Source organism: Mytilinidion resinicola, assembly GCF_010093595.1.
Source record: "Mytilinidion resinicola strain CBS 304.34 unplaced genomic scaffold BDZ99scaffold_15, whole genome shotgun sequence".
NCBI lineage: Eukaryota > Fungi > Ascomycota > Dothideomycetes > Mytilinidiales > Mytilinidiaceae > Mytilinidion > Mytilinidion resinicola.
The window spans coordinates 586,060-600,999 of record NW_022985451.1 but is presented as its reverse complement, the minus strand read 5'-3'; the positions used below and the strand labels follow the sequence as shown (position 1 = coordinate 600,999).

General features: G+C 50.0%; 8 protein-coding genes across 8 annotated transcripts; 4 read left to right on the top strand and 4 right to left on the bottom strand.

Moving 5' to 3' along the window:
- The first annotated feature begins 893 nt into the window (after window positions 1-893).
- BDZ99DRAFT_500874 (WD40 repeat-like protein) lies at window positions 894-2,825 on the top strand. The gene is made up of 3 exons (XM_033723756.1): window positions 894-1,159; window positions 1,212-2,103; window positions 2,155-2,825. The coding sequence occupies exons 1-3, from the start codon at window positions 918-920 to the stop codon at window positions 2,668-2,670; spliced, it is 1,650 nt and encodes a 549-aa protein (XP_033573787.1). The 5' UTR covers window positions 894-917; the 3' UTR covers window positions 2,671-2,825.
- A 1,227-nt stretch (window positions 2,826-4,052) lies between these two features.
- BDZ99DRAFT_86095 (uncharacterized protein) lies at window positions 4,053-5,281 on the top strand. Its single transcript, XM_033728973.1, has one exon. It carries the CDS (start codon window positions 4,245-4,247, stop codon window positions 5,094-5,096), a length of 852 nt encoding a protein of 283 aa, XP_033573786.1. The 5' UTR covers window positions 4,053-4,244; the 3' UTR covers window positions 5,097-5,281.
- Window positions 5,205-5,907, bottom strand: BDZ99DRAFT_86128 (uncharacterized protein). The gene is made up of 2 exons (XM_033728974.1): window positions 5,352-5,907; window positions 5,205-5,235 (listed from the first exon to the last, which is right to left on the bottom strand). Exon 1 carries the CDS (start codon window positions 5,767-5,769, stop codon window positions 5,467-5,469), a length of 303 nt encoding a protein of 100 aa, XP_033573785.1. The 5' UTR covers window positions 5,770-5,907; the 3' UTR covers window positions 5,205-5,235; window positions 5,352-5,466.
- A 929-nt stretch (window positions 5,908-6,836) lies between these two features.
- On the top strand, window positions 6,837-7,664 carry BDZ99DRAFT_479210 (uncharacterized protein; the record flags this gene model as incomplete). Its single annotated transcript, XM_033722219.1, has 3 exons — window positions 6,837-6,961; window positions 7,054-7,387; window positions 7,446-7,664. The coding sequence occupies 3 exons, from the start codon at window positions 6,837-6,839 to the stop codon at window positions 7,662-7,664; spliced, it is 678 nt and encodes a 225-aa protein (XP_033573784.1).
- A 945-nt stretch (window positions 7,665-8,609) lies between these two features.
- Window positions 8,610-9,830, top strand: BDZ99DRAFT_448375 (periplasmic binding protein-like II; the record flags this gene model as incomplete). Its single annotated transcript, XM_033718063.1, has 2 exons — window positions 8,610-9,193; window positions 9,251-9,830. The coding sequence occupies 2 exons, from the start codon at window positions 8,610-8,612 to the stop codon at window positions 9,735-9,737; spliced, it is 1,071 nt and encodes a 356-aa protein (XP_033573783.1). The 3' UTR covers window positions 9,738-9,830.
- Window positions 9,831-9,923: 93 nt separating this feature from the next.
- BDZ99DRAFT_537712 (uncharacterized protein) lies at window positions 9,924-11,249 on the bottom strand (the record flags this gene model as incomplete). The annotated part of the gene is made up of 1 exon (XM_033726623.1): window positions 9,924-11,249. One exon carries the CDS (start codon window positions 11,247-11,249, stop codon window positions 9,924-9,926), a length of 1,326 nt encoding a protein of 441 aa, XP_033573782.1.
- Window positions 11,250-11,258: 9 nt separating this feature from the next.
- On the bottom strand, window positions 11,259-13,597 carry BDZ99DRAFT_422032 (acetolactate synthase I/II/III large subunit; the record flags this gene model as incomplete). The annotated part of the gene is made up of 5 exons (XM_033716968.1): window positions 11,259-11,549; window positions 11,631-12,730; window positions 12,794-12,990; window positions 13,043-13,275; window positions 13,331-13,597. Coding segments are annotated over 5 exons (1,801 nt in total), but the record flags the coding sequence as incomplete, so codon positions are not given.
- Window positions 13,598-13,978: 381 nt separating this feature from the next.
- BDZ99DRAFT_500870 (NTF2-like protein) lies at window positions 13,979-14,481 on the bottom strand. Its single transcript, XM_033723755.1, has 2 exons — window positions 14,441-14,481; window positions 13,979-14,374 (listed from the first exon to the last, which is right to left on the bottom strand). The coding sequence occupies exon 2, from the start codon at window positions 14,359-14,361 to the stop codon at window positions 13,999-14,001; it is 363 nt and encodes a 120-aa protein (XP_033573780.1). The 5' UTR covers window positions 14,362-14,374; window positions 14,441-14,481; the 3' UTR covers window positions 13,979-13,998.
- Between the last annotated feature and the right edge of the window lie 459 nt (window positions 14,482-14,940).

Below are 14,940 nucleotides of genomic sequence, written 5' to 3'. Positions count from 1 at the left end.
CTGTCGCCCTCATCATCTTTGATACCCATAACATTTCCCAAAGCAGTACCGGCCACATTGGTAGCTTCTTGGGCTTGCTTCTGCCGTTCCTTTTGCTGCCTCTTTTCCTTGACGACCTTGCTACCCTTGCGGCTGAAAACGGCCATATCACTCTGCGGATCTCTCACCGCAGAAATTGGGTCCAGCTGCTTTGTGAAGACTTTCCGTCCATCCAAAAAGGGTGGTTTGAGATCATGTACTAAGAGATGAACACGGGTAGCCTCTTCATCATCATCGAAGTCGGCGTCAAAGTCTCGGCGTTGGGCAACTCCAGACGTAAGCATGCGATTAGTCTCCCACGCATCTACATCTTTCTGCTTCTGTACCGACCGGGCGGTCATCCGGTGATTTTTTTTCTTGTCGGCCATGGCGGCCTCCCGCTGCTGCTCCAGCCATGTGTTGTCGGCAGCTCCGAAAGGATTATGGGTATCGTCTCCGAAGGTATGTCCGTTCTCTTCCCCTCCATACCAGTCCCGATCCAAAGCTGCAGTATCCTCTTCATCTATCATCGGTTCACTGCCTTCAAAGGTTTTCTGGTGAGGCGTAGAAGCGCTGCTGGATATCCTTGGGGTTTGCGCGCGTGAGGATGCGGCGGAGTTTCGATATTTGTCGGTCTTCGAGGTCCATGGTCGCGGGCGCACTGAGAAATGGTCAGAGTCGAGTCGTCGCCTCTTTGGGCTATCCTCGCGACCCATGATGGCTCCAGTGGGGTATGTATGTAGAAAGTGGTGATGTTGAGGTTTATGCGGCGGTGAAGTTGCCTCGATCTTTGCCAAGCAAATGGAATTGTGGGGCCAAAAGCGCGCCTCAAATTATTTTTTGGCGGGACATTTCGACATCGCAGCGCACCCCCTCCACACTGGAGGACACCTTTCACCATGTCTATGATAACAGCTACGACTTGGGTGCCTCGTGGATTTGCGGCGCCCTTTCCGAACAAATATGTATTCGACGAAGAAGAATACGAGCGCATAGCAAAGCTTGCCGAACTGCAGATAGAAGACGCAAAAGAGGACCTCGAAGAAGCCCAAAAAGCTGGGAACGAGGCCACGGAAAAAGATGACACAAGTTCTAAGCCCTCAAAGTCTTCAGGTGCAAAGAAAGAACCTAAGTCGCACGAGTATGTTCCTATTACAAAATCTAAATCGGCCTTTCTAATTATATCACCGCAGGGAGGCAGATGACGACCTCAAGGAGTACGACCTCGAGCACTACGACGATGATGACCACAAGGATCAAGAAGACGGCATGGACACAATGGCTATGTTTGGCAATGCCGGAAATCTCAAATCCTTGGTGTACCACGAATCAAATGAGGAAGACCCATACATCACAATGCCAGGCCAAGATGATGATGAAGATGACGACCGAGAAGACTTACAAATCCTTGCGACGGATAACCTGGTTCTAGCCGCGAGGATAGAAGATGAGGTGGCTCATCTGGAGGTCTACGTGTATGAGGACGAGGCAGATAATCTATACGTTCACCACGACATAATGCTCCCAGCAATCCCGCTAGCTGTAGAATGGGTGAATATACCAGTCGGCAAGCCGGATGGCAGCAAAAATGGTCAGGGCAATACCGTTGCTATCGGCACCATGGATCCAGACATCGAGCTATGGGATCTTGACACAGTCGATTGCATGTACCCCAATGCTGTTCTTGGACAAGGCGCTCAGGACGGGAACAAGGCTGACAACCCAAAAAAGAAGCGGAAGAAGAAGTCGAAGAAGGTGAACGATGACTACCACGTAGACGCTGTGCTGTCACTAGCTGCAAACCGACACCATCGCAATCTGCTAGCTTCAGCGTCAGCAGATAAGACGGTGAAGCTGTGGGATCTCAACACTGCGAAGTGCGCAAAGTCATACTCATATCACACTGACAAGGTCTGCTCGTTAGCATGGCATCCGAAAGAGTCTACGGTCCTACTGAGTGGCAGTTACGACAGGACGGTAGTGGCAGCGGATATGCGAGCTCCAGACGCAAAAGCACCACGATGGGGGGTCGAAAGCGATGTTGAGACCGTGAGGTGGGATCCGCATGATCCGAACTTCTTCTATGTATGAAAGCTACTTCCTCTCTTTGATCTAATCATGCTGACAAGCATCAAGGTTTCCACTGAAAACGGCGTTATACACTACCACGACGCCCGGCTAGCTCCAACACAGCCATCTAAAAGCAAACCAATCTGGACATTGCAGGCACACGACGAATCAATATCATCATTTGATATCAACCCGATCATACCGGGTTTCTTGGCTACTGGATCAACCGACAAGACAGTCAAGCTATGGAATATTCAAGCCAGTGGACCATCTATGGTGGTTTCACGCAACTTGGACGTTGGTAAAGTCTTCTCGACGACTTTTGGACCCGACAAGGAGGTAGGTTTCAGGCTTGCTGTGGCTGGAAGTAAAGGCTCAGTGCAAATTTGGGACACTTCGACCAACGCGGCTGTCCGTGCTGCATTCGCGACAAAAATCGCTCCGGCAAACGGAGAAGTGAAGGAGCGGCTGGTTGGACTTCAGGAAGAGGATACTGATTCGGATTCGGAAGAGGGTGAAGACGAAGAAGAGGCTAGTGGGGAGGAAGCAGGAGCAGAGGGATGGGAGTCAATGGAAGAATAAGTTCGTCGAGACTCGCAAGCTCGTTGTCAAAGAGCAGGCGTTGTCTTTCAGTCGACTAGGTCTCACTTCTTTGTATCAGTAGGCTACAATACCCTCGCCGTTGCGAATAGCGACCAAAATTAAAGCAGAACATCGAGCCGCATGCTGAACCTCATGGACAACTTGGACCCAGACTGTCGGCTATTTGTCTTGCTCCGCCGGTGAATGATGGAGTTGGATACTGATGAATCGTAACCTATCACCAGCTTCGCCACTATTGCCGCTGACGCTGCTGCGCTTGTGCGCATAGAAGCTTTCCCGCATGAACGCAACTAACCATCTTCCCAAGAAGCGAAGTCAAGAGGCGCTTAAGTTGCAGAACGCATGCAGATGGCATGGGCTGGTAGGTCAGACGTCAGACGGCAGACGGCAGTTCTCAAGATAGGCTTCGACGCTGTTTCGATTTCTGGGGCTGCTTCGACGCGTGTTCGGTAGCACGGCGGCTAAAAGTAGGGACTGCCGCAGAGCGTTTCGAAACAGCCCATCGTGCCGAGAAAAGGTGATAGGGAGTCTCGTCCAGCACCCAGCATGCCGTGAGAGTCAGACCAGCCAATCCACGAGTCGTGAGCAACACATTAGAGCCAAATCGGTCTGAGGTGCTGGTGACGCAGCGAGGGAGGGTGGACGAAGTGCCGTCCATGAATTAAGGTCTAGGTACGGGTGTTCATGGAGTGGCAACTGTCCGGTGGCCTTCAGCCATGGTCCCGTCGCCCACGCCGGCCCTCTCCTATTCTATCCCAACACAGGATCTTCCACGTGCTGAGGGCGGAACTGAGGCTTTGCAGCATGGCGCGTCGACTGGTGATGGAGGCCGTGAATAGGCTGTTTCGCTCAAGTCGAAACAGCGCAGTGTTTGCTGGAGACAGCAGGGCCCCCCCGGGCTGTTCTGTAACGTGTTGGCGTGCGCTGGTAGGCTCGGCTTCGAGCTGCAGGGGAATGATTGGGTGTGCTCGTAGCGTGGGAGGCGGACTGGAGGGCGCTTTGAGCTGGACCTGGCCCGCTTTGTGCTCTTGTCCCGGCTGAGTTTTCCCCCTTCAAAGTCTCTCTCCCACGCTCTTCATCTCTTCTGCTGTATCACACTCCCTTGCGGCTGTTCGCTCCTTACGATAGCTGGCTACATTCACTCTTTCACTCTTTTCGCCGCTGCTAGTCAGCCGTTTCCATCATACAGACCTTTCGGGGTTACATCGTCATCAGATCGCTCTCCGAAGCATCATCCACACCCGCACGGTATCACGCAGCGCGTCGCCAGCATACATACAGTCACACCGACATCGCACCGGGTCAAATCCGTCTTGATCAAGTCGCCCTCGTCCTTGCGCAAACAACGCCCACGAAGACAAGGGAGTCACTACGTCCGGTGTTGCGCTCCAATCGACCTTGTCCGCTCTTCGCCAATTTACCCGTGACTGACTTCACCGTCCCCGCATTCCTTTCGCTCGGCAGAACACGATCCTTCTCCTCGCCGGCCCTTTCTCCCGGATATTCCACAGCTCTCTAACCAAATAAACTCACGGCTTTCGAGCAACGTCACCATGTCTCTCGCCCGTGCTATGACAAAGCGCATGCGACGCACAGATGCTTCTCAGGCAGCGCCGACTCGTTCAGCGAGCGCAAGAAACCCTGGCCAACACATCGACAGGAAAAAGATCTCGATGCCAGTCGCTTTAATCTCAACGACGAACATGCTATCCTACAATGCGCCGGATATCGCGACCATGCGACATGCCTCGAACGGTTCAACGTCAACAAACTTGTCCGGCGACGACTCTGATCACACTACGTCTACAACTAGATCTCGTTCTTCGTCGAATCATTCCCGCGAAACACTCACCGATGCGTCTTCCGTGGGCTCGTCGCCAACTTCACCGGAGCCAAACCACCTGTCATGTTACTTTCCGCCAGCAAACGCTACACGCGAGTCCATATCCTCTAGCAAGGTGATTCGCAAGACCGAATCCATGGACTCCATGCCTGCTGTTGCTGCAACTCTGTCAAGCCCAGCGATCCCGCAGCGGGCACTCTCTCACAGCAAGCGTGCCCACGAGCGTATTGCAAACAAGCGTTCGTTGCAAAACATGAAGCCACCGAGCAGCATCCACACCAGGGACTCTACTCGATCATCGTGCGAACAACGGACGTCACTAGACATGTTCAAGAACACTCCTGATGAACACCCGTTCGGAAAGGAGCTGGAGCAACTCAACGAAGTCGCCGAAGAATTCGGCGGCGTCGTCCGGGACGCGGAAATGGAGGAAGACATGGCCGTCATAGCCAAACTCGGCCTCGCCAAATTCCGCGCTACAGACTACTTCAGCGAGATTCAACCGCTCTTCAACAGCTTGTTTGAAACCCGATACCTTGCTGCGCCAACGGCCTGGATCTAAAGCACGATGCAAACTCTCGACAGGACTGGATCCTTGGATGGACTGGCAGATATTCGGCCCAGATTTTGCCCAATACGCCAGCAGAACTTTCTTGTGCATACTTATATTACATACACCCCCTTTGATTTCGTCACACTCACTTTTGATACTCCCATTTTTCCTTTGGTCCGGCTCGGGGGCAGGCGGAGTTTGGAGGTACAATATCGAGGTTTCTCCGTGGAGCCGGTTTTGGGGAGCTGTTTGGCTCCTGTTCACTCCTTGATGAAGCTACTGATTACACACCTATCTGACGGTGTATGTTGGTTCCGAGTTACTATGCAGACGAGGTGGCGGAGCGCTATGTGAGCACGCTTGTGTTATGTAGCCTGCTCTAAACAGAATGATTGAAGTTCATGAAACAAATGGCTCTGACGCTTGTGACATGACGTGGAGGCTTTCCGACTCGGTGCTCCCGGAGTTCCGACTCTTCGGGATGTGATTCAAAACCTGTATCTAGTACTGTAGATCTATGAATCATTACCAGCCGTGGGTTTCGAAACGTTTCATCTTCCCGAGAGGCAGACATTACGGAAGCCGACGGGCACCGTAAGACAGGGCTCGATATGATCGAGTTCGGAGCTCGGCGAAACTTGAGCGCCGGTAGAACTCCAAGCAGAAGCACCGCGACCATCATTCAACATTGCACCCTTCATAGCGAGGAAATTCACTCAAGCATGTGCTCTAGCACGATTCGAAAGCCGGTGCTCTAAACTTTACTACATCTCCACGAGTGTGACGATCGTGACACTCAAGATTGGGGAGGAAAGTATGTCTATCGGTAGGATCAAAATCATGAAGATACATCTTTGAATCATCTGAATTTCCTTGCTTCAAGATTATAGATCCTTCCCCTCTTTGATTTATATAACCTTTTTCTCTAGAATCTCACGGCGTAGCCAAGATCATCCTGGCTATCTCAGCCGCTCTCTTTGATGCCACGAACAGATTGTATTTGATGTCTTGCTCATGTACATACCAAGGGCTCCCTTTAATTTAGCATAGAAATAGCTCCGCTCTGAAGCCTTAGCACCAGATTTTCTTTACTGCCATGAGTCTTCATTGCTATCATTCCATTCGTCTCATTAGGCTCCCTTGCCGCACACCTCACCCCTCGTCGCACACCTCACCACTGCAGTCTCTCATATCTGCTCCACTCAGCAACCTAAAGGCGCTTCAACTCACGTCGAAATTCATTACGCCAACTCCTAAGCCTAATTCATTGATGCTATGAGCCAGCTCAAGCGGCTCATCACTAGCCAGCTCAAGGACCTCATCGCCGGCCAGCTCGCTCTCCACTCCTGCGCCTCCCCAATCGATATACCCCACTGATATTGAGATGGACAACCACAGCCCATATTATATTACTAAATCAGCACTACCCGGCAACTTAGTACATGTTCATTCGCAGTTACTGTTAGATATACCTGATGCCAGCAATAGGACGTATCTTCCCTATACCCGGAAGCTCCTGCTAACAATCATACGCTTAGTGTTCTCAACACCTCCAAGCTACCCCCAAAGGCCGCCCTATCTCGAGTCTCTCGAAATCCTATATTATGCTGAGACACATAAGGTGGCACATGGTATACAGGTTGCGAAACGAGAAGAAGCTTCCAACCGCCTTACCCCTGCAACTCAACGGAGCATGTGCGCTGCTGCCATTCAACCCTGCAGTTTTTTGTTGGAGAGCGCTAGATACAGATGTTACAGCCTGACCCAGGCGGCGATGACACAGCCCTCGACAAATTCTTTTTCGCGGGGATACTGCAACAGCGAGAGAGCAGCAATACTAGTCCTAACGTTCTACCTCCAAGCCACACTGCCAAGTATGGACATTACTACACTAACTATAGACATGCTATATCCTATAGTTGAATGTTTAATCTGCGGGCTGGAAGTCGCTACACAATGTTTGAAGAAGCATCAACGTGGAAAGAGATGTATTACAATGGCAAGCAACGAGGATCGCCCTGCCATCCGACTATAGGGATCCTACCATCCGAGCCAACTACAGTTTCCTTGCCCTCTCAGCAGACCAAGAGAAACCCCAGAGCGCCATCAAGGCTCCCCGCCACGTGTACGATCTGCGGAATAACAGTATCAAAACGATGTTTGCTGGCCCAGCACTACAGGACGAAAATGTGCCAGGCTGCTGCTGCTGCGGCAGCAGCACTGAAAGACGCCCAGTCTCCATCCGAGTTGACTGCAGATGCGCAACCTCCACTACGATGGCACCCAATTGCATGTCCCATGTAAGCAAGAAGTCCTTGAACGTAACCTACTACGACACCAATGTGAGAACACGTGCAGGGCGGCGGCCGCCGCCGCGCCAGCACCAGCAACACAAGCGGCTACCACTCCAGACGCTTTGCTCAACCCGCCTCAGCCGCAAAAGCAAAGCCTCCTCCCATGAGCCCAGCCACATGTCCAATCTGCAAGGCTGCCCCAGCTCGGCTGCAAACGGCTTTGTATATGGCAACAAAAAGGTGTCAAGCAGCGGCAGCGGCAGCAAGCGCAGCACTGGCATAGGATCAGGATATATCAGAAAACGCGACGGGCGAGACAAGCGATAACTCTAATGATATAATTATGCAGGGTCCTTTGTAAGAATTTCCGGGTATAGCGTCCATATCTTCATTGCTCTCATCTGTCGCAACCGATCCTTCTTAAGTCAGGTTCCTCGTCAAGTCTGCCTGTCTCAGTCGTGGTGAGCGCAGGCACAATCGGCAACAAATCAACATCTAGCAAACCAAATAGCGTAGTAGCACCCCTCCCGATTCACCTACAGGTAGCACGAGCCAACTCGAAAAAAAAGTTTGTAGTAGTTGACCTTCTCAAAGTACACGGGTATTTAATATGAAATATTCTGAACATCCGACAGTAAAATCTACCAAGCACCCGCCCACGAGCATTGCGACTCTGTGTTACCTGTATGCGGATTTGCTTTTGCTTTTCCATAGCGACTTTTTCGAGTCCTGGAAGTCTCCCTTTTATGTCCAAATCTCGGACGGTCAATCCCTGCAAGTCCACACTAGAAAGCGGCCTGTACCCATTCGGCGTCACCAACGGCGATCTCGCAACGAGACGTTTCATGTAAAAAGTATAACACTATTCGTCAGCGTCAATGGGAAACATAAGTTCTGGTGAGGCAGCTCTTGATGTGAGTACTGTTCGGTAATTCGGATGGCCTTAGCGTTTTGGCAAGATCCACTTTAGTTTCCAATACTTCGTAAGCACGACTCCTTCGTCTTGGCAGAGATCATTTGTATGCTGCGGAATCGACCCGCACTCGCACAGACAGCTTCAAAGTATTGACAATCGGCATTTGTAAGATCATACTCGACTCGAGTCTCTGTGTTGGGTGTTCATGGGATGGCTTGGTGGACTTGCTATATTCCTCATATAAACTCCATAATCCTCCACCACATTAGGTAGATAAATCCTATTACCTGGCCTTCACCATATCTTTCATTCATGCATTCTCTTTCTACGCTAGCCTTTCTCATTGGCGCCTTGGTGGTATCCGGGGGCTACTGCCATCGCGAGGTTGAAACCAGATCTCTAGATCAGATCTACGAAGCTGCGAAGGCAGAAGGCGGCGTCGTAACCCTATGGGCGGGTGGAGATGAAAAGGATCAACAAAACAAGCTGAAAGACGCATTCGAAGCCCGCTTCCCGGACATTACCTTGAACCTCACGGTAGACTTATCCAAGTACCACGATGGTAGGATCGATGAGCAGCTCGCCGCAAAGAATCTTTACGTTGACGCCACTTTCCTTCAATCTCTTCACGATTTCCCTAGATGGAAGAGCCAAAATGCGCTGCTGAACTACCAGCCTCTAGAGTTCAAGAACATATTTGATGAGTTCAAGGACAGTGATGGCGCATACTATGGCGTGTTTATCCTCTTCTGGTCCAACATCTGGAATACGGATAAAATCGACGCAGCGAGCGCGCCGAAAGAGTATACAGACTATCTCAAGCCTGCGTTCAAGGATAAGCTAGCGCTCACATACCCCAACGATGACGACGCCGTTGCATTCCAATTTGACCTGATGTGAGTACTAAACCTTCGACCGCTCGGTTGTCGCTATATGCTGACCATAGTCCATAGCATCAAGCAGTATGGCTGGGAATGGTTCGACGACCTGATAGCACAAAACCCTCACTGGGTCCGTGGAACTGCCACGCCTTCTACACTCCTCTCCCCCAGCTTGAACAACGTTTACGGCGCAACCTTCACCTCCGAAATCGGCCTTGCCTCCTCTGGAAGCCTCAACATATCATTCCCCACTAAGGGCCAATTCGTCAGCTGGCCACAGACTGGTGCTATCTTCGCCGACGCGCCACACCCTGAAGGCGCGAAGCTGCTGACCAACTTCGTGCTGAGCGACGAATATCAGAAAGCTTCAGGCTGGAGCGTGCGCCGCGACCTTCCTGGACCCAGCGGTTACCCTACTATTTTCGATATGCCCGGCACCAACGTCACTGCTTTCAGGGATTTTATGCTGGATCGTGCTGCTGTAGAGCGGCTGCGGTTCCGATTTGAGGATAAGATCGGGACTGCGCAGGGCTTTAGCCCACTTGTTGACGATTTGTAGGTATTCGGAGTACTGTCTTGAATCGTGTACTTTAGCAAACGTTACCATAGTAAGCGTCTTCTTGTACATATACAAAATCTTAGACATAGGAGCGATGAACATTCGTGCGATAGTGCGAGTTTAAATATCGCACCTAATCTGTATCATACGTACTATTTTGCTTCTTTTCCCTTTCCAGCCTCTTTCTTATACGATGATGATAACGTATCGTTCCTGGGGATGTTCGGAGTTCGATATGATCTCAGCACATGCAGCCTCAGCTGCCGCTGTGCCGTGTTCTTTCAACACCTTCAGAAAAGGCTCGTAAAACTCGACATCCCCTTCTTCGGGAGCTATGCCGCTCATTTTGTCTTTGTAGAAGTTGAACGATCCGATCCTAGAAAACTCGCCTTTTGTGACGCTTGTACCTCGAAGCACAACACCCTGAATCACAAGCTCATCAATTACTTCTCCGACTTCTGGGTACGTTCCCATGCCAGTTGTGCCACCCAAAATAGGAACAAGATGAACTGGGACCTTGTTCTCCTCGTCGAAGTCGTCTAAACAATCCTTCTGGATGGGAAACTCTTGCTCTTCATTGCCGGTGCGTAGCACAACAATAGCGCCGGCCTCCCCTTCCGAATTATTGGGTGTCTTTGAGGAAACCAAAAAGCCGGTGGCTACAATAGAGCATGCAAGACAGACCACTCCACTAGAGACTTGGCCGAACGGATCGTGACCATATAGGGTCGTGCTAGCATCCAAGGCATGAGCGTACGCGTTCTCTAGGCTGCTGCTTTGCTCCACCGATCTCCACGACACTCTTCCATCGATAGAGGCCCAAGACCACGACGGTGCTCGCCAAGGCGGTCGCTTCAAAGTGGTTTTGGGTCTCCACCGGCGCCAGCATAGCTGTTCCTCAATTTGACGCCTCCACATCCCGGCAAGGTACTGATCACCCGTTTCATTGAACCCAAGCCTTGCAACTCCGGACAGCGCCGGTAGTTTATCTTTTCCAAACGTCAGATTTGCTGCAGAGTAAAGCGGTACAAGCTGATGCCACAGCCATTCGAATTTCCCCTTTCGACGCACAAGTGGGGAGACGAGCTGTTTTGGAAAACCATCTGGCAAGTACTCTGAGGCAACGTTCGTCCTGCATTCCTGGAAGGCACCTCGATCGCCGAAGTGTGTCGTTCGAGGCGGGAGCATTTTCTCTTGTAGTGCCCACGCTCTGGATCCCAGATGAGTTTGAAAAGTGGAAAGATCGTAGACTTCTGAGCTCCGGAAGTCCTGCATTCTTTCACGTCCACCGTCAGTGATTCGAGCTCGAAGTCCGCGGCTGAAATTGGGTGGCTTCATGAAACAGCCTTGGCTGCTATCAACAGCAGACGAGGCAGCTATGTTGATGGTCGAGCCACCATAAACTGAGCTCATTAGAGCGCTCTCCGTTTTCCAGTCTAAACAAACTGATGTCTTGGCACTGTATGCAGAGCAGCAAATTGCCGGCGTACTGATGAAAAGTGATACTATCATATCTAACTTGGTTTGATTTGGCATAGATGGTCTGTTTCTTACAAAATGTCTCATGGTAGATGAAACTATCACAACATAACCTGCTAAGATTGTCATAACTATCACATTAAATATAGGACGAATCAGTTTTAAACATGTTATTGAAATGAGTCGATGTAGACAAAGCGAGCACATGGAGAGCATCAGAGGAGCAAAGTGGAGATAAGTGAAATATCGAGAGATTCGTTGGCTAATTGCATAGCACAGACACTACACCGCCCTTGAACAATCTCAGAACACACATCTCTGGTTGCTGGTCACCTACAAGGAGTCAAAGATCAGATACACTTCTCGTAAGTTTATTGAATATTGAGATTGGGTGCTGGGTAGAGGTTGTCTTACTTTACGTCTTTGAACATCGGTCTTGGTAAGTTATCGTAGTAGGGGACTACGATAATGTCTGGATCGTCCGTTGGATTGATCATGGCTGCTGTTCCTGGGTGGATTGGTTGAGCGTCAATGATCAAATTCAGCAATGCTGGCATTGGCTCTTTGGAGAGTTTCTTGACGGTAGACTCGATATTTGCATATTTGTCGACTTTGGCCCCAGCATTACCGAATCCCTGAGCTGCTACCTCAAACTTGGTCTCGGGATTTAGCGTTGTCACAGGACGTGCGGTGTTCTTATCCGTCCACATCAAATCCTGGCCGTGCTTTGACATTCCCCATATGTAGTTGTTGGCTATGACGCTGAGGATGTTGAGATTGTGACGGCTGAATGTCTCCAGCTCCGCGAAATGGAAGCCGGCTGAGCCGTCTCCTTGAACCATGACGACTTGCTTCGACGGTTCGGCCACCGCGGCACCAATAGCATACCCATACCCATTTCCAAGAAACCCCAGATGGCCAATGGCGAAGAGAGTTAGAGACGGTTTTGCGTATTCCTGGAGCTGAGCTGACCAACTACTACATTCACCCCCGTCGATAACGAGAATACATCCAGGCTCCAGCGAACTGAATACCTGTTTAATACCATGCCACGGGTGTATCTTCTGAGGGGATGAATCCTCTGGCTCATTCTCGTATCCTGATGGTAATCTTTTCAATCCTGTTGCTGTGGCAATCCAATCCTTATCCGCCTTCGTTGTGTTCGGCCCTAGAGCCTTGATCAAGGCAAGAAGATATTGACAACTATCTGATACTACTGACAGATCAGTTGAAAGACTTCGTCCAGGCTCCGTAGCGTCTACATCAGCCTGGATATATTTGGTCCCCTTGTGTGGGAGAATAGCTCCGGAGCGCGCAGCCATGAGCGTACCAGGCCTTGCACCTATCAAAATAATAAGATCAGGGGGCTCTTTCCCTATGTAAGGAAATTTTGCCAGTTCTGTCACTACGCCAGATTGAAGAGGATGATCGATGGGAAGAGCAGATCCGTATTTGATGCCATGGAATACCGGAATACCCGTGAGATCAACAAAGACACTTAAAGCTTTTGTATTCTGTCAATTATGCGGGTCAGCACAGGTCAACTATCGGATGCAGAGGTAACTGTCTGATATTACCTCTACGCTCTGTCCGCCAGAGCCAGTAATCAAGGCTGGGCGTTTTGCCGCACGTATCAGGTCGCAGGATGCTGTTATCGCTGCTTGATGCGGTCCAGGTCTGAAGGGAAATGGCTTCCCCAATGAACCCCACGAGATCCGATTCTGTTGGACCGGTTGGAAAAGTACGTCAATAGGGAGGTCCATGAGGACGGGCCCTAGTGCAAAGTTAAATGCTTATAGTCAAGACGGATTCGCCGTTATTCATACCAGGGGCGCCTCCCATAGCGGTTCGGAATCCGAAAGAGACGAGACTGGGAATCTCCTCAGTGATGGTGACTCGATGTGACCATTTGGTAAGAGGACTGGAGACCACGACTTGATCGTGAAAGCCTTGAAGGGCATTTGTTTCGGCATCTCTCAGAGGCGGAGAGCTCGTAATTACAAAGACAGGGTTTCTATCCGCCAAAGCAGTTGCAAGACCTGCTAGGCCATTTGAAAACCTTAAGTCCAGTTAATGCCCATGATACTTGACACAAGCGTCCAAAAGGATCATACCCCGAATTTGCAGTGATAAAACTGACGCCCACCTTTCCGTTCACTTTCCCATAAGCTTCAGCGGCCTGAACAGCACATGTCTCGTGTCTTGTATCAACCAAACGAATGCCCGCATGAACACATCCCATCAAGAATGAATCCAGATGACCTCCATGAACTCCAAAGGCTACATCGACCCCTAAAACTTTCAGAGCCTGCGCCAGGAGATCACCACCAGTGATCTCACGCCCTTGTGGCTTAGATAGTGTAATGGGTGCGTTAGCCATGGTCAAACAATGAGGAATAACTGACTCAGAGACAAGATAGATGTTTTTGTTGAATCCCCAGCGACCCAATGTACGAAGGATGCGGGGTAATTACCCGACGGATAAGTGACGAAGCCATATCGGCTACCGATTCTACACTGAAACGGGTACAGGGCGCTCGGTAAAGAAGTGTACTGCATGCAAAATGGTATTAACCGCGGCTGCGGGTGAACATGCCGCCTCGCTTATTTCCCCGCACCCCCGCATTGTCAAAGTTGATGCGCATTAGTACTGTTAAGCATCTGGAAAGCCGGAATGGCGAAGGCTATATTCATATTCAGACGGTACATGATAGTATGCACAGTAAAAACCCGAGAAGTGAAATGGTATATAGAATTTCACTGCCATCTTCCATACCATGCCTTATTCCCCCGAGGGCGGGGCCCCATAACTATGATCATTGATAATCAAACCATCCTTGAATGTGAGAATCGCGCAAGACTTTACAGGTACAGGAGCTAGTCCAACAACCGTACATTCCACGACGACGATGTCCCCTTTAACAATGTACCGATTGATCTCCATCTTGCGATCTGGAGTCGCTGCCATCATTTGATGCTCCAAGGCTCTGAGTTCCTCCCGTCCTTTCAGAAGATGACCGGAGAGCATAGCCTCCACCATGCAGTCCTCTGCATAGCACTTATCGACCATATCATCCGCCGCTTCATTCCAGAGCTTCAACCATTGCTTTGCGGCTTCGAGGTTGGCGGTCTCTTCTGGAGTCATACTTTCGAATATCCTGATATTTAGCGCTGGAGTGTTTAGCGCCAAGGAAATTCAACGGCCGTGTCTTTTGATAGCTAACCTTCGTTTAATTGAGTTTGCGAACGGACTGGATGTTTGTAGCTTTTGGAGGGATATAGAATTGACGATGGGATTAAATAATGGTTTCCTTTCGTTCAGCCGAGTTAGCCTATCGGCAATATATAATTCCTAAATCCGACTAAGCAGGGGAACTCTCCAGTTTGTGATACTATTCGTGTGCTCCTACACGTTCTTATACCGAATTTTGTACTGTTGAATCGAAAGATGACAATATCTAGAAAGGTAAAATAGTACAATCGGACCATAAATATGTAAAAGGTTGCTGATAAATTGAGTAGTGAAGTTCTGGAGCAATGATATAATATCAATACAGCACCAAATACTGAGAAACACAATTTTTAGTCGTGAAAGTGTGCGTTTATTCTGAGGATCGAGGAATGAAAATGAGACAATAATGGAGTGACGCTGAGAACGATAGGATAGCGCTGAATTGAATTCTTATTAGGTCCTGTAAATTCGGAGGTGAGAAGGTACGTAAAA

Coding starts and splice junctions, on each gene's coding strand:
- BDZ99DRAFT_500874 (XM_033723756.1), top strand. CDS start 918: ATGTCTATGATAACAGCTACGACTTGGGTGCCTCGTGGATTTGCGGCG. Junction 1,160..1,211: donor AAAGAACCTAAGTCGCACGA/GTATGTTCCTAT, acceptor ATATCACCGCAG/GGAGGCAGATGACGACCTCA. Junction 2,104..2,154: donor ATGATCCGAACTTCTTCTAT/GTATGAAAGCTA, acceptor ACAAGCATCAAG/GTTTCCACTGAAAACGGCGT.
- BDZ99DRAFT_86095 (XM_033728973.1), top strand. CDS start 4,245: ATGTCTCTCGCCCGTGCTATGACAAAGCGCATGCGACGCACAGATGCT.
- BDZ99DRAFT_86128 (XM_033728974.1), bottom strand. CDS start 5,769: ATGATGGTCGCGGTGCTTCTGCTTGGAGTTCTACCGGCGCTCAAGTTT.
- BDZ99DRAFT_500870 (XM_033723755.1), bottom strand. CDS start 14,361: ATGACTCCAGAAGAGACCGCCAACCTCGAAGCCGCAAAGCAATGGTTG.